Source organism: Onychomys torridus, chromosome 13 (genome assembly GCF_903995425.1).
Source record: "Onychomys torridus chromosome 13, mOncTor1.1, whole genome shotgun sequence".
NCBI classification, from domain to species: domain Eukaryota; kingdom Metazoa; phylum Chordata; class Mammalia; order Rodentia; family Cricetidae; genus Onychomys; species Onychomys torridus.
The window spans coordinates 3305265-3329642 of NC_050455.1; the positions used below are offsets into that span (position 1 = coordinate 3305265).

The window sequence follows — 24378 nt, forward strand, 5'->3', positions numbered from 1 at the left end:
ACCCTGCAGGGGCAGCCATACAGCTCTTCTCAAGGACCCTGGTTTAGTGAAAGGCCCTTGAGGAGAGATAGAGAGCTCACACTTGACAGGAGCGAGGCGTGGTGGAGTCCTGGCTGTGTCCTGCAGCTTTGCGCTGCAGAGAACGTGCCTGTCCTCCCTCTCAGCTTCCTAGGAATGAGGACTCAGACCTTTGAATGACTTGAGATTATAAGTGAGAATCACATGTCTGTTTATCCCATCTATAAATCCTTCCTGTTAAGGCCAGAGGGCCTGGCACCAACTGGGGCATTTTCCCTTGGATTTGAGGGTAATCTTAAAACATGGAGACAGAGGTCACAGGAAAGTGTGTAGTTCCCTCACATCTGCTGACTCCAGCCAGGGAGTTGGATGAGCTTTTGTGAGCAGATGGGCCCAGAGTACCCGCATCCATTCCAATGCAGAAAGTCATTGAACAGCACGTGCCCTGACATAATCAGGTTCCTCTAGCAAGTATCTTCAGACCTTGCATCCTGCAGGGAGTGTGGAAGCCTAGGCCCTTAGCTGGCCCAAGAGAATGGATATAAACAAATCTGTAAAGTCACCAGCCCCAGAAATTGAAACATACATCCCTCCTCTCCAAGGTGAAGGCTGTCTTTCTAAAATAGTTAAGCCATAATGCCGATGAGGGTGTGCTTTTCTTTTAGTTAAATTTAATTTATGCACATTCCTCATAGCTCTGCTGTTTATAATGAATCTGACTAGACTGAAGGCAGGACACCTTTCCATTTGGATTAATAGAGCTGCCTTAGGGATTTATAATGAAATCAGCACTGGATTTTCTTAGTATATCATTTGATTAAGAAACATTAATATTTGCCTAGACCTCAGTCAGTTCATGTGTATTAATATTTTTCATGAATTCACCTCCACACAGGTCAGGAAGTCCAATCAAAGGGGAATGTCAGGGTGCCACATAGGAAGGTCTGCGATATAAATTGCTTGTGTAGGCCTGGGCAGTTGTGCCATTCTGTAAAGGGCTCACTGAACAAACACGAGAACCCAAGTTCAGATCTCTAGCACCTACATAAAGAAGTCGGGCATGGTAGTAGATAGATGGTAGATAATCTTTAATTCTAGTGCTAGGCAGCAGAGGCAAGAGGATGCCTCAGACTTCCTGGCCAGGCAGTCTAGCTGAGTTGTTGAGCTCCAGTTTCAGTGAGAGACCTTGTCTCAAAAAATAAGGTGGAGAGCAACAGAGAAAGGTATCCATTGTTAACTTCTGACTTCAACATGCACATACATACAAACTCACACCTACAGGAATACACATGCGCGCGCGCGCGCGCGCGCACACACACACACACACACACACACACACACACACACACGCACACACCACATAGCCAGAAGAAATTGCTGGCGTAATGATAAGAGGGTAGTAATGTAGAGTGTAGTGTAGTGGTATACCAGGTATAGATAGCCCTACTGTCTTGCAATGAGTCCTCAGTTTCCCTAAGTGCTATGGAGCATGTTACACATATTAAGTTAATCATATGACAAGCCCATGAAGCAGAAGAGTGGGGTTTTCATTTTGGATTAGAGAGGTTCAGAGGAGTAAGCTGCCTGGTCAAGCCGTCACAGACCTTGAGCCAGACAGCCCAGCTCCAGAGCCCACAGCCCTCACCTGCTCCTGAGCCTCTCACATACTGTGCTGTGTCCTCCATCACTCCAGGCACTTTCTGAGCGTCAGCACATTTCATCCTCAAAGCAACCACTTGCACACATGGTACAGTGGGGGGAGGGGGCGCTAGCAGGTAGAGTCAAACCCAGGGCATCAGCTTGGCATTGATTAGATCAGCCATGTTTTCCATAATTTAATAGAACTAAAAAGTAACAGTTTCCTGAGTTCACAGGGCATGTGGTAAAATAGAGCCTGATTTTTTTTTTAGCACATCCCTGGCTCTTGAATTCCCATGTACATGTTTCTATAACACCTGCAGTTACAGTGCATCCACAGACTTTCCATCCACTGAGAGGCACCGGGAAACCAGCCTTTCCAGGGAGGCCAGCCTGACAGGTCTCCTTTCTACATTCTTCCTCCAGGTTTAACATCTCCACGCCTGCTTTCCAAGGCTGCATGAAGAATCTGAAGAAAACGAGTGGTGTCGTCAGGTTGAATGACACTGTGGGAGTCACCAAGAAGTGCTCTGAAGACTGGAAGGTGAGCAGGATTCAGAGCCGCAGGACACACTGCATCCCAGAGGGCCATGGTGCTGCTGAGCTGGCCTCGTGCACTGCCTATGCACTGGGTTTGTAAAGACAATTACCTGCTATGCACACAAAATCTGATTGTGTGGCAACTCAGGAGTCCATCTGGACTGCACTGATGGTGTTCGCCATTTTGGGGAAGTAGTGCAGTTTGAGAGCCTGTATCTGGGCGTCCAGGACATGATTATAACATCAGTGATGTCCATGTTTGCATTTCAGCTCGTGCGAACTGCCTCATTCTCCAGAGGAGGACAGATGAGTTTTACCAACTTGAATGTGCCCCTGCCCGACCGCTTCCAGCTCTCTTTTGGGTTTCAGACCTTTCAGCCCAGTGGCACACTAGTGAATCATCAGACGCGGGTAAGAGGTGGTATGTTCGAATTAAGATGCGAGCCTGGCTCCACAGAGCAGCAGAGAGATTTGGAGGGTAGAGGACTTAGGCATTTTATCTGCCATCACATGAGCAATTCTCCACCTGGGGCAGATCCTGAAGGAAATCCAGCTAGAAGCTGCCTAGTAATTGATAGAGCTGGATCTGTGTGTATTGAGCAATCCTTTCCATTCTTTGCAGATTAAGTGTTAAAATGAACTATAACAGTTACAGTTATAAGTAATAATGTGGCTTAGAAAAACATTAAGATTTATACTCAATTTCTTCTTGATTATAACCTCAAAAGATGGTCTTCAGAATCCTCTGTTGCAACATTTACTCCTCAGAAAACCTTTACCCTGGAGAGTTAGAGGAAATCAGGCCCAGTGCCCTCTTCATGTGAAGTACAGCCGCTGAAATTCCCTTGGGGGCTGGGGAGGCGGCTTGGAAGTAAAGTGTTTACTATGCAAATGTGCGGTTTGGTGTTTGGATCTTCAGCACCCCAGCACCCATGTGAAGGTGGGCACGCCAGGCCACCTCTAATCTCTGCTCAAGAGAAGCAGACAGGGCTTAGCAGTCTAGGGCTCAATCTCCTGAGCTAGATCAGCCCAAATGGTGAGCTCCGGGTTCTGCAAGAGACCCTGTCTGAATATGTGAGGTAGACAGCAATCAGGGAAGATGCCTGGAGGCAACTGTGTACCTCCACACACATGTGCGCCCACAATGCACACCATACGGGCATTCACAGAAAAGGAACACTCAGCGAGAGAGTGAGAGAGAATGAGAGCAAGGGAGAGAGACTGAGACTCTGACTCTGTTCACAGAAGAGGCCTTCTATAGCTCCAGAGATATGAGTCAGCTTAGAAATCCACTCATATAAGAATGGGACTAGTAATTGATAGAGCTGGATCTGTGTGTATTGAGCAATCCTTTCCATTCTTTGCAGATTAAGTGTTAAAATGAACTATAACAGTTACAGTTATAAGTAATAATGTGGCTTAGAAAAACATTAAGATTTATACTCAATTTGGTTTTTGGTTTGTCTCTTTAGTGTTGCCAATCACGGTGGATAGTTTGTATCAGATCTAAAAGAGAGCAGTGGCTGCCTCTGTGGCTATGCCCATTAGGAGGGTCACTTGCCTTTCAGTTTACCAGTTTTTGTAGACTTTTAAAGTGATAGCTAAAGAGACAACATGTGCCATTAGATAGTACAGGAGGCGGTCTATCCAAGCTTGATAGCACATTAGTTTGACCTAATGTGCTCGCTCTGTGTGTGTGTGTGTGTGTGTGTGCGCGCGCGCGCGCACACACACACACACGTGTGGCCATGTGGTCATGTATGTGTAGGTGAACGTGCGTGCTAAAGAACAACTTTGTGTATCATTCCTCAGGAGCCATCACCTTGTTCGAGACAGGTCTCTCACCAGCCTAGGGCTCACCAAATAGGCTAAGCTGCCTAGCCAACCCTAGAGATCATCCTGTCTCCTTCTCCCCATCCTTGGGATTGTGAGCACACACCACTGCACCCAGCCTTTTCTATGGGGGTCTGGGAACTGGGCTGAGGTCTTCATACTTGTGTGGCAAGCATTTTCCTGACCAGCCATGTCCCCAGTGCTGACCTAGCACTGTTAATTCTTAATCCTTGTTTCCTTTGTCACATGTAAGTACAGTTGGTACACACTCCCCAAAATGGTCGAAAGCAGCCGGGCGGTGGTGTTGCACACCTTTAATTCCAGCACTCAGGAGGCAGAGGCAGGCAGATCTCTGTGAGTTCCAGGAAAGGCATGAAGCTACACAGAGAAACCCTGTCTCAAAATATTGAAAAAAAAAATGGTTGAAAGCAGATGAAAGGATTAGATTAGCAACAAGTTAGAGCAACCCTGTGCAGTACAGGAATTCCAGAAATGTCTTAGGGACATTGCTTTCAAGTTCAAAAAGGGTTATTTAGGAAACACAGTTGATCCCATTGGTAACAAGTACTGCAAAGCCATCACTGGCTGTAAGTATGCACTGGAGAAACACTCACAGAGAACACACATCTTAAGGAAAATGTCGGAAATTAGATATGACAGAGGAACTGAATGAAGCTGAAATGCCTAGCAATCATGGATTTCATGTTACTCGTGACGGAAAGAGCCAATCTTCTTGCCAGTGTTTGCATGCGTACAGCTCGACGTGGGAAGTTGGACTTCCTAGAAATAATGACCGAAACAAAACACTTAGGAAAATCACAGAGAAGGAGTCATTGTTGTTATCTTATGTAGGACAAAGATTCTGAATGATGATGAATCAGCTCCTTGCTGTAAAATTTATACCAGAAGAGAATGGATCCTGATAGAAATAACTTCATCAAAATAAGTAAAAATAGGGGCAAATTAGATATGATTTAATGTTCTATACTTCTGGTTAGAAAATCAAGTGGGCCTAATGAAAGCAGATCTAGAAAGAGACTGACAAATTCATCAATGTTGAAGTAATCTGCATACCATCATTATATTCATAAACAAGGATATGAACTATTTAAAAATTACCTTTTGATTGAGAGGCAAAGAGCAAATATCTGGGTCAAAATGCCCTGGCTGCTTTATGCCTAGTTTTGATTGTTCATTTGTCGTCTCTAAATGCACATTAATTGTTGGTGGTGTATTCTGGGATGGTTTCAGACAAGTAGCCTGCAGGTCACCCTAGAAGATGGTCACATTGAGTTGAGCACCAGGGATAGCAGCGACCCCATCTTCAAGACTTCACAGACCTACAGGGATGGCTTACTACATCACGTGTCTGTAATCAGTGACACCTCAGGGTGAGTAGACTGCCTCTGCTGCCTGGGTCTAGTTCACCAGAGGTCTCCAGCATAGCTTCTCAGAGTATCTCTTCCTGGTGCTGATGCTAGTGGCTATGTGTTTTCCCTTTCCTAGTTCTGTCCACCTGTCCTGATTGAAACATAAAGTCAGTGGCCAGATATGTGTGGATAAATAAAATTCAAAATGGACTACCCACCCTAAACGTGGGAGGATCCATCATAAACCTTCATATAGGATGGTGTGGGTGAGCCTCCTAAAATGTGGTGAAGAGAAGCACACCTAAGAGTGCTCTCCTGTGATTCTGTGTCCACAGGTTTAAAAACAGGGCAAATCAGTTGTTTCAGAATTTGGAGTGGTGGTTATTCCTGGAGAAGGAGGGAAGCTGGGAACTACAATTAACACAGAGGGGTTCTTGAGGTACTGGGAAAGTTGGTATCTGTCTATGAATGCAAACTACATTGATATATTCATGTTGCAAAAGTTCACTGAGGGGCTGGAGAGATGGCTCAGTAGTTAAGAGCACTGGCTTCTCTTTCAGAGCACCCAGGTTCAGTTCCTAGCACCCACATGATGGCTCACAACCATTTTTAACTCTAATTCCAGAGAATCTGACCCCCCTTCTGGCTGCTCAGACACTAGGCACAAATATGGTGCACAGACATGCATTCAGGCAAGGCACACATACATATAAAATAAAAATAAATAACCCTTTTTTTAATTTCTTGAGCAGATATCTATGATGTATACTTTCAGTACATTTATATTATTTGACTTAAGTGTTGTGTGTGAAAATACTTTGCACTTTCAAATCATTTCTGATTTGACTAGTCGTGGGTGACAGATTTGAGGTGGGTCAGTCAGGAGATCGTGCCCAGTGTGGGGGTTTTTGTTGCCGTTTTGTTTTTTATGAGGAGTCTCACCCTTGTCTTGTGACTCTCCTTTTTCAGCCTCCGACTCCTCATTGATGACCAGGTTCAGGGAAGGAACCGAAGGCTCCCTGGCTTCTCGAATCTCCAGCAGTCCCTCCGTCTGGGAGGCGGTTATTTCGAGGGTTGTATCAGCAATGTTTTTGTCCAAAGGTGGGGGATCTTTTTCTGTGGTTATCAATAAGAGCCCACCCACCTGCACAGTGTCACACTTAACCCAGTTACTGGATTAGACTTCTTAGTGTTTCTCAAGGCTCTCATTTCACATATTTCCAAAATTCATGTAAAAACCAACAAGCAAAAGCTCCTAGCAGCTCAGACCTCGGAAAAGATCTGATGAAAATTAACTTTCAGATCATGGCCCTTGAAAAAATATCCATGCTGCATGGTTTCATTTCAATCAGGACTGTACAGTTTGATTGGATCAGCTCTCCATGGCCTTTAAGGTGAAGGAATTTTGAAGATCTGTGCAATGCTAGGGGACCCAGTCACAGTGCTGACCATGACCTTCAGAACAGTAGAGCTCCAGGATTCCACTCATACAAGCTTTAATTGGTATCTCTGATTCAGAACACTGTAGCAGAGGAAGGTCATGGCTCCGGCTGGGAACCTTAGGCTGGAACTTGCAGCCTTCCAAAATGGCACCATCATCCCTCCAACCATCCAGCAGGCATGAACCAAGATGAGGAGCACAGTTCTCACTCCTGCCCATAGCTGATCAAGCAGCTCTCCTGAGCTTGTAGGCCAGTGGCTGGAGCAGGGTGTGGGAGGAACAGAGAAAACAGGAGGTGTGTACTCACAGCCTCTGCCATTGTAAGACCCAGACAACGCACACAGCTAAGAAACACCATCCATCACACAGATCTTTCCATAAACCACTTCTGTGGCGTCCTGACGTTCACCCAGATTCCTGTGATGAGCCATGTCTATAACTTCCCTCTCTGTGTATTTGATTTCATATTTCTGTATGATATCAATTTCAAAGAATAAACCAGGGATCCAGCCCTGCCATACTTGAAGTCCACAGAACATCTGGAGCCCTTCTACCTTGTATACATGACTTGCGCAGATGAAGAAGTTCACGTAGGAATCATGACTGCAAGAATGTACTTTGCCACAAGCTCTCTCTGACTACTTGAGGATCTCCCTCCAAAGGCAAGAGTTTGGTCATAATTTTCATTTTTCCCTCATTCCAGGTTGTCACAGAGTCCCCAAGTCCTGGATTTGGCCAGTAAATCTACCAAGAGGGATGCCTCCTTGGGAGGCTGCAGTTTGAACAAGCCGCCTTTCCTTCTGCTGTTCAAAGGTCCCAAGAGATTTAACAAGGCCAGGACTTTTGATGTCAATCAGGTAGGTGTCAAAGCCTTACCTTGGGTTTTACTTCTCCCGACCTGCCCACGGACAGACCCTTTATATAATCCCTTATTAAGACTTTCCTCCTGTGATTTGAGGTTGTGTCAAGTTGACATTTAAAGATAATCATCACTGTCTTAGGCTTTCTATTGTTGTGAAGAGGCATCATCTCCACAGCAACTCTTAAATGAAGGAAAAACATTTAATTGGGGTTCAGAGGTTCAGTCCATCATCATCATGGTGAGATATGGTGGCGTGCGGGCAGACATGGTGCTGGAGAAGTAGCTGAGAGCCCTACATCTGACAGGCAACAGGAATCGGTCTGACACACTGGGCAGTATCTTGAGCATGTATAAGATGTCAAAGCCCACTTCTACAGTAACACACTTCCTCCAACAAGACCACATCTTTGCCACAAGGCCACACCTCCTAATAGTGCCACTCTCTTTGTGGGCGTTTTCTTTCACACTACCACAATCACAAGGGCCTTAGTTGAAACAAATAAAAGCTCCCAAAGGACACTTACCAGTATTTAAGGGTGCAACAACTCACTCCTCAGCCCTTGCCTAAGCCAAGATAATTCCCCTAAAGCTACCTGCCTAGCTGCTAACAGACCTTAATTTGGCTCTCACAATTTCTGTGGCTGATTCCTTGATTTTATACATTTTCACGTATTGGTAGCAGGTCTGGTGATTTTCTCAAGACTAGGGGAGTTATGACTCTTTTTACATTTGTGCCCACAGATATCCCCTCTGCCCTTGGTGCAACCTCTATGACAAGGTTACATATTCACCCAAGCTTTGTCAAAGCCAGAGTGGCTTAGCTTGGACTGTGTATTTTAAACAGGCAAGGGGTTTTCAAATCACAATGCTCAATGACCACTTAGGTCAGAGGCATCTCAAGAGGGCCCAGGTACCTGTAGTTGGCAGAGCCCTCCAGGTGATCTGGTCTCTGCCTTGCAGAGACCAAAAGGAAGACATGTTGCTAGCAAGGAAGAGCGTGATCATTGTCATTAATTAAACACAAGCTTTGGAGTTAAGCAATGCTTTGTTCTGAGCTTGGTCAGTAGGGTGACCTTCCCATATCTGAGGTCACAATAAAAAGAACAGGCAGCCTTGATCCACCAGGCACTGTGCTACGGCATAGGTACATGTTTTTACATCACTAGCCACATCTTACAGAGAAGGAGGCTCAGGTCCGGACAGATGAGCAATTTATGCTATGAGCAGAAGGTGGACAATGGGGCTGTGCCCTCTAAGAGCAAGCTGCTGGGCTGCAGGGAGAGCTCAGTACTTGAGCACTAGTTTTTGACCAAGTAGAGCATACTGCTCCAGCTCAGCCACAGTGTTCATTAACAATTACCATTTGCTCCTCATCCAACTATATTCCCTAGCCACGTGGTAATTAATAACAGACAATACAATACTGAATAAGAAATGTTCTGTTCTGTTTAGAAACAATTCACTTCATGGATGCTTGGGGACTGTTATCTTACTATGATGAGAATACTGCCTTTAGAATCACCCCTTCAGAGATGAAGTCATGTATTTTGTTTGTTCTAAGCTGGTAGCTACTGGGACTCAGTCAGTAGGATGGCTGTGGAGCTGGTGAGGAGTCAGCAGGATGGAGGTGGAGCTGGTGAGGAGGGAAGGGACTAAGTCAGTAGGATGGTGGTGGAGCTAGTGAGGAGTCAGTAGGATGGAGGTTGAGCTGGTGAGGAGGGAAGGGACTCCACTATTACTCAGAAGGTAGAGAGTGTTAAACTCAGACAATAATTGTACTTGGTAGAGCAGGAAGAGGCAGAAAAATCCTAGTCCAGTTTAGATTGTAGACTACATGGTGATGCTAGAGACTTTTGTGGAGATGGGGGACAAGCATTTGGAGAGAAAGAGAAGGAACAGAGGAGTTCATGGAGTGTTGAGTGATGGGTACCTGCAGATCATGCAGGCATAGAGAATTGGTGAGAAACTGTTGGTATCTCCTAGGGGGCCTAGGCAGGTAGAGAGTAATGGAAACCGTTGTTCTGAGAGACATTAGTGAATGTGTTATCTAACTTTTCCCTCTTCTGCACAAGCTCCAGATTAGATAAACTATATTATTTCTGCCATGAATAGCTTGGCAGTGGAGAGAATACAAGGCTTATGGTGATCTGCTCACACCACACTCCTCAGAAAACAGAAGGATGTGAAAACTGGTCCAGATGTTAGGTTTCAGATTAGTGTTGTTGTTGTTGTTGTTTTGTTTTGTTTTTGTTTTGTTTTTTAAAAGCTTTTCCAAAAATACCTGGCCTGTAAATGATAGAACCAGAATTCACATTAAGCATAGTATCACCCCAGTGAATGTGCTCTTCAAGTCTCTGCTGGCTTGAAAAACTTGATAAACATTGGGAAATTTGACGTGAATCCCACACTGATGCCAGGTCAGGCTGGTGACATGTACCTTGGATGTTTTCAGTTGTTACGTACAGCTGCCGAAAGGAGTTCTTCAAGCTGCTTAGGAGATTACAACACATTAGGCTGGCAGCAAGCTTTATGGTGACATGTTGTAGGAAAATCATAAACACAAGGAGTGGAGATAGTGAGTTACTATAGCCATCCAGGCAAGAGCAGGGCTGCTCTCAGGGCAGAGATACTAGATGTAAGAAAGAAGCAAAGAAACGAAGTCCATCACAGAGCTCAGCAGTAGGACACAAGGGTGATGCATGCAAGCAGTAGAGGGGCAGGTGTCCACAGAGGCCTGGTGCTGAGCCTGGGTTCCTTCAAGGATGATGGGAGAACGGAGGAGTTAACAGTGTCAGAGGGAGCTTATTGACAGACAAGGAACCCTTTCTAAGAGGCAGTAGGGCCTGCTGGAGTGATCCTAGCAGGCCTCAGACTGGGTTCTGTTCTCAAGAGTACCCAGCATAGCTCTGAATTCAAGTAGTTCACTTAGAGTTCTGAGGGGTATGATTGAACATCTCCAACAGTGTGCAAGCTTGGGTTGTTCTAATTTAGTAGTCTGTCCCTCTCTGCAGCCCTGAATCTGTGTGTGTTTGTGTTGTGTGTGTGTGGTGGGGGTGTAAGGGGTATGTATATGTGGGGTGTGTGTGTGTGTGTGTGTGTGTGTGTGTGTGTGTGTGTGTACCACTAGACAAGCATCCCATCTCTGTAAGAAATCCCTAATTCTCTCACTATTTTCATTTAGAGACCATGTCTAACTTAGTTGCCTAGACTGGCTTTGAACTCGCTGTCCTGTCTCAGCTCTAGACTAAGTACTTGCAGGCCTATGTATGCTAACAGGCCTGGCTTTGGTTGTACAGACAGCTGATATGAAGTGTGCACTCTGGCACCATATCTGTCTGGGATCAGGGTGGAGAGGAACACCCGATTATAAAGGAGATTTCAGGGGAAGTTCTTTACTGATGGCTCCCCAAGATTCCTTGCAAAATGGCTTTCATGAGGACAACAGTTCTATCTGTGATGGCTTGTTTGTCAACTTGACACAATTTAGAATCACCTGAAGAAAGTCTCAATGAAGGATTGTACAGATCAGGTTGACTTGGGGACATGTCTGTGGGATTGTCTTGATTGTCTTAGCAAGTGTGGGGAGGAGCAGCTGGAAAGTGGGGCGCTGTTCCCTGGCATGGGAGCCTGGGCTGTGTTGAGTGGGGAAAGCTAGCTGTAAGCATGCTTGCATGCATTTCTCTCTGCTCCTGACTGTGGCTGATGTGATTAGCTGCTTCAGGTGCCTGCCTCGATGTCTGCTTTCTCTTCTAAGTTGCTTTAGTCAGAGTATTTTCTCACAGTGACTGAAGTGGAGCTCGGATCCCACCTAGGAGGCAGTTCAGTGGTAGGTAGAACATGAAGCTTGACCCCAGCTCTCTCTGCTTCATCTTGGCTCGTTCAGAGGAACACTTGCTGAGTAGGGGAACAACAGACTCTGCCTGGGTTTCTCTCTGCCTGGACAGCTCTTTCATCAACAGCTCTTCCCAACAACTTCTCCTCGAGAATGTTCAGGAGCGAAGGTCACATGTTCATTCCTGAACCAACCCTTAGCAAGACAAATCCTCAGCTTTCACTTGAGTTCTAGAGATCACCATTGAGCTCTGAGCCCTGTGGTCCAGACCTGGACACCAGAATCTAGACTCCAATGTGAGGAAAGAGGGCACTCTGGAGACTCAGTTTCTTCCCCAGCTAATGCTCAAGCGTTGAAAGCATTGTCCACCGTAGGACAGATGACCATGCCCCAGTCGGTGCTGATGGCAGTGAGGACAGGTCCAGGTCCCTTGCCCTCTGACCCTTCTCTCAGTCTCTTACTTGCCCTGTTACAGACACCCAAGGGGAGGTGGCAGTTTTCAACTCTGTGTCCTGCTCTGGCTGTAGATGCCTCCTAATGGGTGTCCACTGAGGACACTTGGTTCTTCTGATGGTCCATGATGGGATGGAATGCTCCAGATGTAGCAGTTTCCCCTAAAGAGGAAGACTTGTATAAGGCATGAGGAACATGTGCTCTCCCCAGAAAGGGAATAAAAGAAAAGAGATGTTTGGATTCCCCAAAGCTAAGTCTTCTAGCCCCATTCATGCATCCTGAAGGTAAAGGCCCCCACACTACAGCCACACTGGGGCACTGAACGGTGCTGGGTGGGACTGGGTGTCCACCTTCCTCTTTGTCTCCATCCCAGTGGCACACTGGAAGGTCTCTCGGGGAGTCCCCTTGGGGCCATTTGCTGAGTCTTCTATTTCTCTGCTGATTTCATCACTTAGACGCTGGAGTGAAAACTGAGTGTTTGGACCAGGCAAGCATGCTGCCCTCCAGCTGCCGACCCCCACTGGCTTCTCATTGTCTCTTCTTTTCCTCACAGCTGTTGCAGGATGCACCTCAGGCCTCCCCAAGGAGCATGGAGGCATGGCAAGATGGGAAGTCCTGCCTGCCACCTCTTAATACCCAGGCCAATCACAGAGCCTTCCAGTTTGGAGACAGTCCCACCAGCCACTTGCTATTCAAGCTTCCTCGGGAGCTGCTGAAGCCCAGGTATTTCTCCTTTCCCTTCTTTTTCTCTTTCTCTTAACATTTTTTTTCTTGTTCCGTTCAGTGCCAAATCAGAGCCCACTTTCTCGCCTCTCCCAGAAAAATCTATTCCCCAGGACACCACGCTCATGAAGGGGGTGCTGTCAGTTTGCTGGAGACAGTAGCCTGCATAGGACAGAGTGGGGGCCTTCATGTTCTCTCCCCTGAACAGCTGGAATGGAAATGTGACTGCTGTCACCGCCGCCACTGCTACTCAGGGCCCAAACAATAAGCTTAGCTCTGGCTGAGAATTGATGGTGTTCTAAAAATAAGGCTGCTGCCCCGCCCCCAAAGCTAGTTATTATTTATGTGATAAATCACCTTTCTTCTTGTGCTGTGTATTGAAAGGGAAATTGTTCTCTTAGGTAGCCTTGGTGCAGATAGAACATTCCTAGAGAATGCTTTTAGCTAATGATGTCAGAAGAAAGGAGAGACGTACAGTTTGTCCTTTTTGGGTGTCTTGAAGGAAACATGGATGCCAACCATTTCTTCAGACTTGTATTTTTTAAACAGCGGCAAAAGGGCCTAGGGGTCAGAAAGACCGGCTTGGACTCTTGGTTCTCGGTCTGTGCTTAGCAACACACTGGCTGTGTCATATGCCAGCTCACTTCTCTGTGATGTGGAAGCCGAGATGGGTCTGCAGAGGCAGGGGTTTATATGGGAAGTGAAAGGTAGTAGAGAGGGGGCAGGCACATGTGTGTCAGGCTGCACGATGCCTGAGGAAGCCATCTAGTCCTGTGGGGTCCCCTGAAGCGGAAATCACCTCGGAAGGGTCTATGTTCTATCATGCTTGCCACATTCAGCAGATCCAAAAAATATGACCATTGGGGACTACCCTGTGCTCCTGTCACAAGCCTTCTCGAAATGGATATATCTTTGTGACCTTCATACACAGTGTGTCTTTTCTAAGTCTTCATTTCCCTTCTCAGTCTGCCTGGCATTTTAGCTAATGATACATCTCTCTCTAGCCTCTATTTTTTCATTGGTTAAAAGGGGTTTAATACTGATTTCCTGACTATGGGGTTATAGCTTGGCAGGATACTGGCCCTTGGAAGTCCACTCAACCACAGGATGACTCACAGATATGCCAGTCAGAACAATCCAAAGGAAAAGCCTGAGCAAGCAGTGACCCCATGGAAAGACTCAGAACTTGTCATTTGCAGAAACTCAACTTATATAAGACCAGAGCAGGAGGAGGCAGGATGTCCTTCAGTTGGTCCTTCTCCTAATGACGTCATCAGTTCTGGGAAGGGAGGCTCCACTGTCTAGCCCTGCTCTCTTGGCCAATCTGAGCCGGGTGGTGGTGACGCACGCCTTTAATCCCAGCACTAGGGAGGTAGAGGCAGGCAAATCTCTGTGAGTTCAAGGCCAGCCTGGACTACAGAGTGAGATCCAGGAAAGGCGCAAAGCTACACAGAGAAACCCTGTCTCGGGAAAAAAAGAAGAAGAAGAAGAAGAAGAATTAGAAGAAGAAGAAGAAGAAGAAGAAGAAGAAGAAGAAGAAGAAGTGGCATCTGCAGATGTGCCTGACTGTCCCAGTTTCACCACCACCCCTGCCCCTGGCTCTCTCCACCACCCCCTGCCCCCTGTGCCCACTACAGCTTCCCTACAACCTCCCAGCTCTCCCCACCACCTCCTGCCCCCAGCATTTTCTCCCTTCATACATTCAGCATAGTGGCCTGCTCACAGTCAACCCTGATGCTTTCTCATCCAGTTAACATTTTGAAAGGTGAAGTGGAGGGTAGGGGGTAGAAAGCTGATCATTACAATATTGGTTATTTTTCTCATCTTTATAGCAAAAGCAACTTAAGAACGAATGGTCATTTGACTCATGGTTTGAGGGTACAGTCCACTGTGGCAGAGAAAGCCACAGGAATAAGAGGTCACATTACATCCACAGTCAGGAAGCAGAGAGATGGACAGCTAATGCGCACTCACTTTCTCCTTTTCATTTAGTCAGGGATCCCAGCCCAGGGAATGGTGCTGCCATATCCAGTTAAACCTCTCTGGAAGACCCCTTGCTAACATGCTGCAGGGTGTGACTCTAAGTCCTGTGAAGTTGACAGTCAAGATGAGCTGTCACACTAGTGTGTGCAATCCTAAACTACCCTAGTCCCAAATGTTTCAACAATGGAGCCTTCAGAAAGCTGCCAGCTCTGCTGTGAGCTGTTGTCCTCGTTCTCATTTGCATCTTAGCTGGTTTCACTGTCCCATAAAGGGTGCCATCACTTTAACCCTGCAGTGAACATGTGAGTGTGCTCTTGATCTCTCCACCTCCCCTCAGCAGTGAGGACTCACAGCTGCTCTGCTATAGTTTGGGATGTGAATGTGCTGCTGCCTTTTTGAAATGTTAGTCTTTTCTGCGGAAGACTGCCTTAAGGAACAGTTCTGGAAAGCAAATGTCAAGTCCAATCACTGCACCCACGTATGCAAGTGCTGTGTGCTCTGGAGTGCATCCCAATATTCTTTTAAGTTGGCACAGGAGACCAGACACGTCAGGAGAAATATGGAGCCGTGGGCCATCTGGGCAATTTCATTGAACAAATACGGGTTCTTTTTCATCTTGAAGAATGTTGCCCTCTAGGAAACCTGTTCATCTAATGAGCAAATATGCATCTTAGACTCACAATGTTGAAAAGCAGAGAATTAACAGTCTAATGTTGTCTTCTACCTCCAGATTCTACTCCTGAATTATTCATTTCCTCCTTAACTCGATCTCATTGCTATTTGTTGAATGCATACTGTGTAGTAGAAACTATTCATACAGCTACAATAGCAAGATGACCCTGGTCTCTGTCCTCTAGGGGGTATTAGACATGAACCCCAGGGAGTGGGTACAGACATCTAGTTGACTCCTACATCTCTACTGCCTTTTCATGTTGTACCTCAGTGAACTTGTTGGTGGTCCCATGGACCATAGATAATTCAAGAAACAAAATTCTATGGCTGTATCCCCAGGGCCCAGCACAGTGCCTTCTACACACTGAACTCTTAGTAAATGTTTGTTGGATGTTTAGCTGGTTTGATGTGGATGGATGGATGGATGGATGGATGGATGGATGGATGGATGGATAGCAACCTTCATATAAAGTAAAGTTTGCTTGACTTGATTTGGAAATGATATGAAGCCATCATGTAAATTAATGCTGGCTTTCAATTTGTAGCTACATAATATTTTGTAGTTCCTCCTCCAGGACAGTTGAACATACATGAATGGAAAGCACATTCATTGGCTCTCAACATTCTGTATTAGTGAGGAAGCTAAGCCAGCCACAAAAAGACAAACTGTGTGGTTCCACTCGCACAAGGTACCAAGAGCAGTCAGGTACCTCAGCAAATGAAGAGTAGAACACTATTGGCTAGAGTGTGTGTTTCACACACAGGGGCTGTGGAGATGGTTTGGGGCAATGTTATGAATTAACTCAACCCTAATGAACTGGACACTCAAAAGTGGTAAAGATGGTAAATTTTAGGTCATGTGATTTTACCATAATTTTAATGTTGATTTTGAAACTTCTAGCATGTTCCTTTTGCCACATGCTAGGACTTATACCACTAGCTAGGCTTGCTGTAGGAAATGTGTGCAGTTCCCCAACGTAGTTAGGAAACTGTACCAGAAACTATTGGCAACTAGTATGCTCTGGCATCCGGAAGTCCCTGTATCTTTGGGGAGTGGGTTCACCCCTACTCCTCTTCTGAGGTGTAGGAAACTGAAGGCATCTATATCCCTCCACTGCCCATTTCTTTCCCTTTATTTTTATATTTATTTATTTATTTACTTACTTACTTACTTATTTGAGCAAAGATCTTACTGCTGTACACCTGAAAACATCTAGGCGGCCCAGGTTGGCCTCAAACTTGTAATCCTCCTGCCCCTGGCTCCTGAGACCTGGGATTATAGGCCAGCATGCCCAGTTCTTTTCCCTGTCTCTTTCTTTATCCACAGGTCACAGTTTTCTGTAGACATACAGACAACCTCCTCCAAAGGGCTGGTGTTTTATACGGGCACCAAGAACTCCTCCATGGCTCTTTACTTCGCAGAAGGACATGTCATCTTTGCTTTGGGAACGGAAGGGAAGAGACTGAGGCTCAGGAGCAAGAAGAAATACCATGATGGCAAGTGGCACACGGTGAGAGCTGGGACTGTGTGAAAATGGGTTGAGCATCTTGAAATAACCCCAAGCCCAAAATGGTCCAATGTTCCAAACATTTTGAGCAAAGACAGTACCTCAAATAGAAAATTTTATGCCTAGTCTCTTATAACAGATTATAATCAAAATCCTAAATATATAGATTTTCTTTCTGTATATATATATATATATATGTATACATGAATGAATCTTGTGTTTAGACTTGAGTCCCATCCTAAGATATCTCATTATGTATATATGAACATTCCAAAAGCAGAAAACAGACTGTAACACTTATGGTACCAAGCATTTCAGATAAGGGATCCCAGATCCAGTCTGTACTTCCAGCTGGTGCCAAATCTACTGTCTTGGGGGCCAAAATGAAAAGTCCAGAGTTATTCCCAGGAGCCCTTGCATGTGTACAGGCAGAGTCTGTGTGGGTAGGGGCACTGGACACCCAGCATCTTGGGACAAAGACTGTCACAGACACGTGCACCATGTGTGGATGGCAACCTGAAAGCCAACGTAGGACTTAAACCATTGATTCTGTGATTTCCTCCCCATGTACCTGGGCTGCATGGCTCCCCAGCCTATTTCCCATCTCTGCACACTTGACCGCTTCTCAGAACCAGTTCTGGGCTCCAGGCTCCTCTCTCTGTACCTGGTATTCTTTCTCACAGCACAAGCAGAAAGCCTTCTCTCACTGCATCCCTTATGTCCTAACTCTAGCCTGAGTTAAAAGTACACACTAGGAAAGGAAGCCATGTTTTTCTAATGATAGAACTGTTAATCAGAAAACCTAAGTGACCTGATGAGTTCCACTCATTAACGTTCAATAAATATTCAATGGGCGGCTCTCTTGGAGCACATGAACAAGCATCCTGACTGTAATGTCAGATACTAGTCTTTTGGGAAAATGTTAGACTGGCTAGACCACAGGGAAGTAAGAGTGGAGATGCTATTTTTGTTAAAGTCATCAGGAAAGGCTTCTGTAGGGGGGTGGCAACTACCACATGACATCATGGGACTAGAACCAGAGTTAGCTCAGTGAGCAGACCACGTAATAAGGGGCGGAATTGGGGGTGTAGGGTGGACAGGAATCGGATAACTTAAAGCCCAAACTAAGGGTTTAGGATATTGCTGGCTGTATGTATGTATGCATTTATGTAGGTATTACTAGAAATGCTAGGAATTTAATCTAGGGCCTCATAGACCTAGGTAAGTACTCGGCCATGAAGCTATAGGGTCTCAGATGCTTATGCTGACCTTGATTCTGTAGTTCTCCCACCACAGCCTCCAGATAGCTAGGATCACCAAGCTGTACCTTCAGGCCTGGCTGTTTTTATTTGTTTATGAGGTAGGATCTCACTGTATAGCCCAGGCTGTCTTGGGACTCACTAGTAACCCAGACTGACCCAGAGCTTGTGATCCTCCTGCATCAGCCCAAGTGGCTAGGAGTACCAGGCATATGTCATGACAGCCAGCTTGGCCTTTGGGTTCTATTATAAGTGTCTCTGAAGCTTTTGAAGCCTTTTAAACTGGTAAAGCACAGACACAGGAATATAGTGACTTTTTCCAGTCTCTTTGGCTGAAGGAACTAGACCAGGGCAAGAATAGAAGTAGGGAAAGCAGACAGATGTTGTTGCCCTCATCTAGAAAGGCCGTGGTGGGAGTGGGGGGCTGTGGTGTGGGGGATGGATGCAGAAAGAAGAACAGGAGGAGCAGCTGTCCGGTTGCAGGTGGACTGACAGCAAAGGAGGAAGGCGGTGCAGCTTCTGTGATTTGACCCAGTCATCAGGCAGGGAGGAAGAGGAGGAAGAGAGAGAGACAGACTGTGACAGAGACAGAGTATGTGTGTGAGAGAGACAGAGACTGTGACAGAGACAGAGTGTGTGTGTGTGTGTGTGTGAGAGAGAGAGAGAGAGAGAGAGAGAGAGAGAGAGAGAGAGAGAGGAACACTTTAGACCTCCACTGGTTGCATTGGACTGGGAGTCCTTAGTGGAAGTGCCACCACCACCACCGAGAGAGTGACAAGGATTCAGACACGGAGCCCCGCCCTCAGCTCTGCGGACTGTTCTGACGCTCAGTGGCAGCCTGTGCTCTTGGTTACTCCTCCTTTGTTCACATTCCTAGACCCCTGTGTCTGCCCATTCAGCCACTTTCAAGCAGCTCTTTATTTCATTCTGCTTTCACCACAGCTGTTCAGTATCTGACATCATCTCACAAAACAATGGTCACAATAATAAACAAGAAAAGACCTTTCTCTCCTTGTAAAGCTACTGAAGGGTAGAAAAACTTTTCTTTTAAAGTTTTCTATGACCACTAGTAAAATATGGCAGTAATTAACAAAGGTAAACCTTTGATTCTTTTCCTCATTGTAAAGGTGGCGTTTGGACAAAGTGGAGGGAAGGCACGCTTGGTTGTGGATGGACTAAAGGCCCAGGAAGGCAGTTTGCCTGGAAATTCTATCATCAGCCCCCAAGCCCAGGTTTACCTAGGCTTGTCACTATCAAGGAAGTTGAAGGTAAAGCTAGAAAATTAAAGTATTTCTTATTATAGCTGTTATCATGTAAGACATTTAAGACTTCAAAATCCTTTAAATAATCGTTTGATGTATCTAATGTTCTCAGCCCACAAAGGAAGTGCCCATTCTGCATTCTCAGGCCTGTGTATGAGGTTCAGACTGAGACACAGGCATTTAAGAAGTGACATGGTGTTCTTTAAGAACACTTAAGAAGAAACATGACTCTCTTAGCTTCTCTTCCAGGGAAAGGGACAGAGGTGTGTGTTTGTTGATTTGTTATTTTGTATGTGGATATTGTGTTTGTGTATGTCTGTGCACCACATGTGTGCCTGGTGCCTGTGGAGGCCAGAAGTACATCAGATCCCCCAGAGACTAGAGTTAGAGGTTGTGAGCGGCCATCTGGCTGCTGGCAATTACATCTAGTTCTTTGGAAGAACAGCCAGTGTCTTGACCACTGAGCCATGTCTCCAGCCTGAGGCAGAGGTTTCGGGTTAAGACAATGTGTCCCAGGCTTTGGCAGTCTCTGCCACCTTTGCCAAACCAAAGCCAAAGCATGGACTTCCTACTACAGCCTCTGACCTTGCTGTTGAATCAAAATGCACTTTAAAGGGCTCTTTCTCTTTCATAAATGGAAACCCAATGTCTGTTATCATAAATAGCAAATAACCACAAAAGTGAGTACTTGGACATGGAGCAGCATCATTACAGTCTAGGTAGGTGGCTTGGCCTGTGCTTGCTCTTGTGGAGAGTGTGGCTTGCAAACACGTCAAGAGGTATTTAAGACATATTAGCATTGGCACAAAGCCAAGTGTGTTCCCTTTCTAATCAGAGGGTTCCCAAAGAGACTTGAAGAAGTGGAAGGTGTGTTTGCAGTAGACACTGCTTGGTGGGGCGAGGGCCTGGGCTGGATCGCTAGCCAGATGGAAAACACAAGGAGATCTTCATACCACATGCATCACACCATTCTTCCCTGAAATGATGGTGTCAGCTCAAGACTCAAACTAGGGAACATAGCTATGGGACAGTTGAGAGCCCCTGACACCAAAGAGGAGCTACGGTTCACTGTTCTTGACATTTAAAAGGGCCACAGACCTCTTGCTTGTTCTCTCCCGGTCTCTCTCACCCTGCCAAAGTGCCAACTGCACCAGAGATGCCCTACACCCTCACCTTGTCTGTGCCATTTCAGGTCATGGAACTGTGAGAGCTGAGGTCTAGGAGCTATTTACCCAGATGTAGTTTTTTCCCCTTCCCCAAGAGGTGAGGACATGTTCTGGTGTGATGTTCACTTGCAGAGAGCTAGGAAAGGGCCTGGGCTTGAATCTGGGCCCGGAAAAGGATGTAAGTAAAGCAGGCATTGTTCACCAGCTTAGACTTTAGTGTTTCAGGGTGACCCAGTCAGAGCTGGGGTAGTTCTGTGGGGTACAACTTAGCCCATTCTTTGTACCAAAGCCACAGCAAGGAAAAAAGAAAGATTTTGTACTATATATGCAGTAATTTTATATGTCTATCACAAACACTGCATACCACAGTTGTATAATGTGCATATGGTGTCTGTGGCATACGCTAAGGGGTCTGTACTGTTAACACTGACTTTGCTCCAACCTCTAAAGCCATTTTCCTCTCAGGAAAGTCGCAGATTATTCAGGGTGTGATTAGGGCATTCTTTTGATTATGATAGGTTCTCTTAACCCTCATTAATCACACCTAGCTTCCTAAGTGGGGGCAGACAGCAGCGTCTATTTACAGTGTTCCATTTAAAGGACTTTCAGTTGATATACAACGTAGTGGATTTTCCTATGACATGGTCACATGGCCCTGATGCTTTGGGCCTGTGGCAAGGCAGGGCATCACAGCAGGGAACATCTAATGGGGCAAAGCTACTTGCCTTGGTCAGGAAACAAAAAAGTGAGGTGAGAACCAAGACCCCATTCCCCCTTGGGTGAGCATGCCAGCAGGGACTGTCATTGCCTCCCGAAGAATACATAACCTTCCAGTAATGCCATAGGCAGGCCTTCAGCGTGGCCTTTGGGACCCTTAAAATTCCAACGGCCAGGATATAAAACCCAGTGGTGGTGCTAAGCAGAAGAACTGCAGCCAGCCTTGGGTTTGGCTGTTGGGTCACAGCTGGCCTGTGGTGTCGGCACTTGGTTTCAGATACAGAACACGTCTGTCTAGCATGATAAATGTGAGGAAATGTGTCAGGCACTGCCTCATTGCTGTGAAAAATGCCTGACGATATGACAATAGCAATTTAGGGAAGGGAGGGCTTATCTTGGTTCCCAGTTCTACGGTATAGTCGTAGTGGTGGTAAGAGTGGAGATGACTGATGCATCACACTCCCAGCTAGACACACTCACACTCCCAGCTAGTCACACTCACACTCACAGCTAGACACACTCACACTCACAGCTAGACACACTCACAGCTAGATGTAGAGATGAGCAGCAAAACAGCTGGGCTTCCACTGGGTGAAGACCTCAGCCCATGAGATGGTGCTACCTACATCTACGGTAGATTTCCAACCTCAGTTACCAATCTAGAAACTTCCTCACAGTGGCTTATCTATTAGATGGTTCAAGATCCTGTCAAGGTGATGATATTAACCGTCATAAAAACTAATTTATGAGGAGGCCTTGCCAGCCACTTGCTGCCTGCACCACATGCACCTCTAAGGTCACCACACTCCCTTAAATTACCTGTAAAAAATTGGGGATTTCAGGAATGTTTTGTGAATTTGGCAAATGTGCTGTGGTTGTTCTCCTGGAGGGTGGAATGTACACACACTGGGCATCTGCTCTATACCACAAGGTATTGTGAGCTGTCATAAACCCGGCTCCAGTTTGGGAACTCTTGTTGCAGGCCCACTGCAAGCAGGTGTTGACGAGGTGCACAGTATCTCCTTTAACCTCTGTGGCATTCATGCTTTATTGGTAGTATGCCAAGCCTAACAATATAGAGAGCCATCTTGAACTTCATTATTTTGGGAACATTTTGACCCCATTTTTCAGTCAGCTGCCTGGAATTAAGCTATCCCGCTGGCTCACAAAGCCCTAAGAAACGGTTCACACCTACAGAGGATGGTGAGATATATAAACTGTGAGGTGGAATTTTCCTTGTGTTGCAGCTCAGTGTGTGTGAGCCAGAGTCATGTTGGCCCTCTTCGTTCTTATTTGAGCACAGATTAGCAACTTCCACCCCGCCCCCAGCATTTGGTTCAGAGACACCTTCAAATGTCCACCCACCAGTTCTCTGGCAGGCTGCATGCCCTTCACGCTGGCTTTTCTGGAGTTACACACTATGAACTTTTTATCCTCTGCTTCGTTACAGAGCCTCCCCAAACACAGCTTTGTGGGGTGCCTGAGGAACTTCCGGTTGAACTCAAAACTCTTGGACTCCCCTTCTGCGAGGTTTGGGGTATCTCCCTGCTCAGGTGGCTCTTTGGAGAAAGGCATTTATTTCTCCCAAGGAGGAGGCCACGTGGCCCTGGGTAAGGAACAGTTGGTGGAGTCCGTGTCTGTAAGTCCAAAGAACTCTATTTTCTTTCCTTAATTATGGTGTTTTAATTGTTCTTGTTCTTTCTTCTGGAAGCCAATTCTGTGTCCTTGGGGCCAGAGTTTCAGCTCATTTTCAGCATTCGCCCGAGGAGTCTCACTGGGACCTTAATACACATTGGAAGCCAATCTGGACCGCATTTAAGTGTTTACATGGAGGCAGGAAAGGTATGCTTACATGGGAGGGGAGAGGGAGCCAGATTTCACTAAGAGAGACACTCAGTAAGTCTAAAGTAGGGTACAGGTGGAATCCAATATTATACCTAAGAGACCTGATTGGGAGAATAACTTCCCATTTTTATTAGCAAGTCATGTTACCATATTTCCTCTGCTTCATTTTTAAAATTGTTAAATGTCAAACAAATTGAGCTGAATTCTGGAGATACCACTTTGTTATAGGATCCGGGAGAAGCTGCTCAAATTCCTTCAGACACAATTGCAGTATCTATAAAATACAGACAATAACTCTACCATCTGGGTACCAGGATAGACATTGCTTTGCTTCTGAGGTCAGACAAGATTGGGTACCTTCAGGTAGTGTGGCTGCAGATAGATGTCAATCCTAGGACTTTTGTCAAGATTAAAGGAAATGCCACACACCCCACCCATGCTTATATCCCTCCTTGTCAGCATCCATGTCTAGGTCACATCCATTTCTAGGGCCCTGAGCCCCTGGAATCCATTCTGGGCCCTTTGTTTTCTCTCTGCCACTTTTGTGCTCTGGTCTCTGTGGCTAGGCTGCTTGCTGGCTCCCCCCACACCATCTGTCCCTTGGCTTTTCTAGATTCTTCCCCCATGCTTCTGCTGCCTCGTGTTCCTATCAGTCACAGGCCTGAGTCAATATCCTATCCACATTTTATATCTTTAAAATGAAGTTCTTTCAGGAATCTTCTCTGTAGCTAAGGCCTCAAGTCAAAATGAATGTTGTACCATTTTCTTTCATTTAGCTTTCAACAGTTTATTAAAAACGGGGGAGAATGTCCAAGATGACAATAAAATGGCTCAAACTCCTAGAATACTGTTTTTTTTTCTTTCTAGGGGTCAAACACAGAGTCTCTGACACTCTGTACAAGGAGTCTATTTCAGTGCCATACTCCTGGCCCAGCCACTATGTCATGTTTTTAAAGTTTTTATCATCGGATGATAATTATATACAATAATGGGTTTCCTTATGGTGTTTCTATGAGTGGACATATGAATTTAGATCATATTTACCCATGATTCCCTCTGGGCCCTCCTAATCCCTCTTCCACTTTCTTGTCTTTTTGGTTTGGGGGAACCCAGTGAGTTCAGCTGGCTTTGCCCACATATGCATGGGTAGAGCACAGGCAATATACCAGTGCCTACACCTCTGAAGAATTGATGCTCCTTCCCACAACCAACAATGGTAGATCCTTCCTGAAGCTGTAAACATGAAGAGAGTGTGA

The 24378-nt window shown here is 45.9% G+C and overlaps 1 protein-coding gene across 1 annotated transcript in view; it reads left to right on the forward strand.

The window, feature by feature from the left end:
* Lama3 (laminin subunit alpha 3) overlaps window positions 1-24378 on the forward strand; it is a 252313-nt gene that overhangs the window by 223710 nt on the left and 4225 nt on the right. The window contains 10 exon segments of the mRNA XM_036204961.1: window positions 2083-2200; window positions 2467-2607; window positions 5281-5420; window positions 6369-6500; window positions 7544-7697; window positions 12541-12710; window positions 16693-16876; window positions 19260-19400; window positions 22728-22887; window positions 22989-23119. Of these exon segments, the coding sequence (XP_036060854.1) occupies window positions 2083-2200; window positions 2467-2607; window positions 5281-5420; window positions 6369-6500; window positions 7544-7697; window positions 12541-12710; window positions 16693-16876; window positions 19260-19400; window positions 22728-22887; window positions 22989-23119 (1471 nt within the window).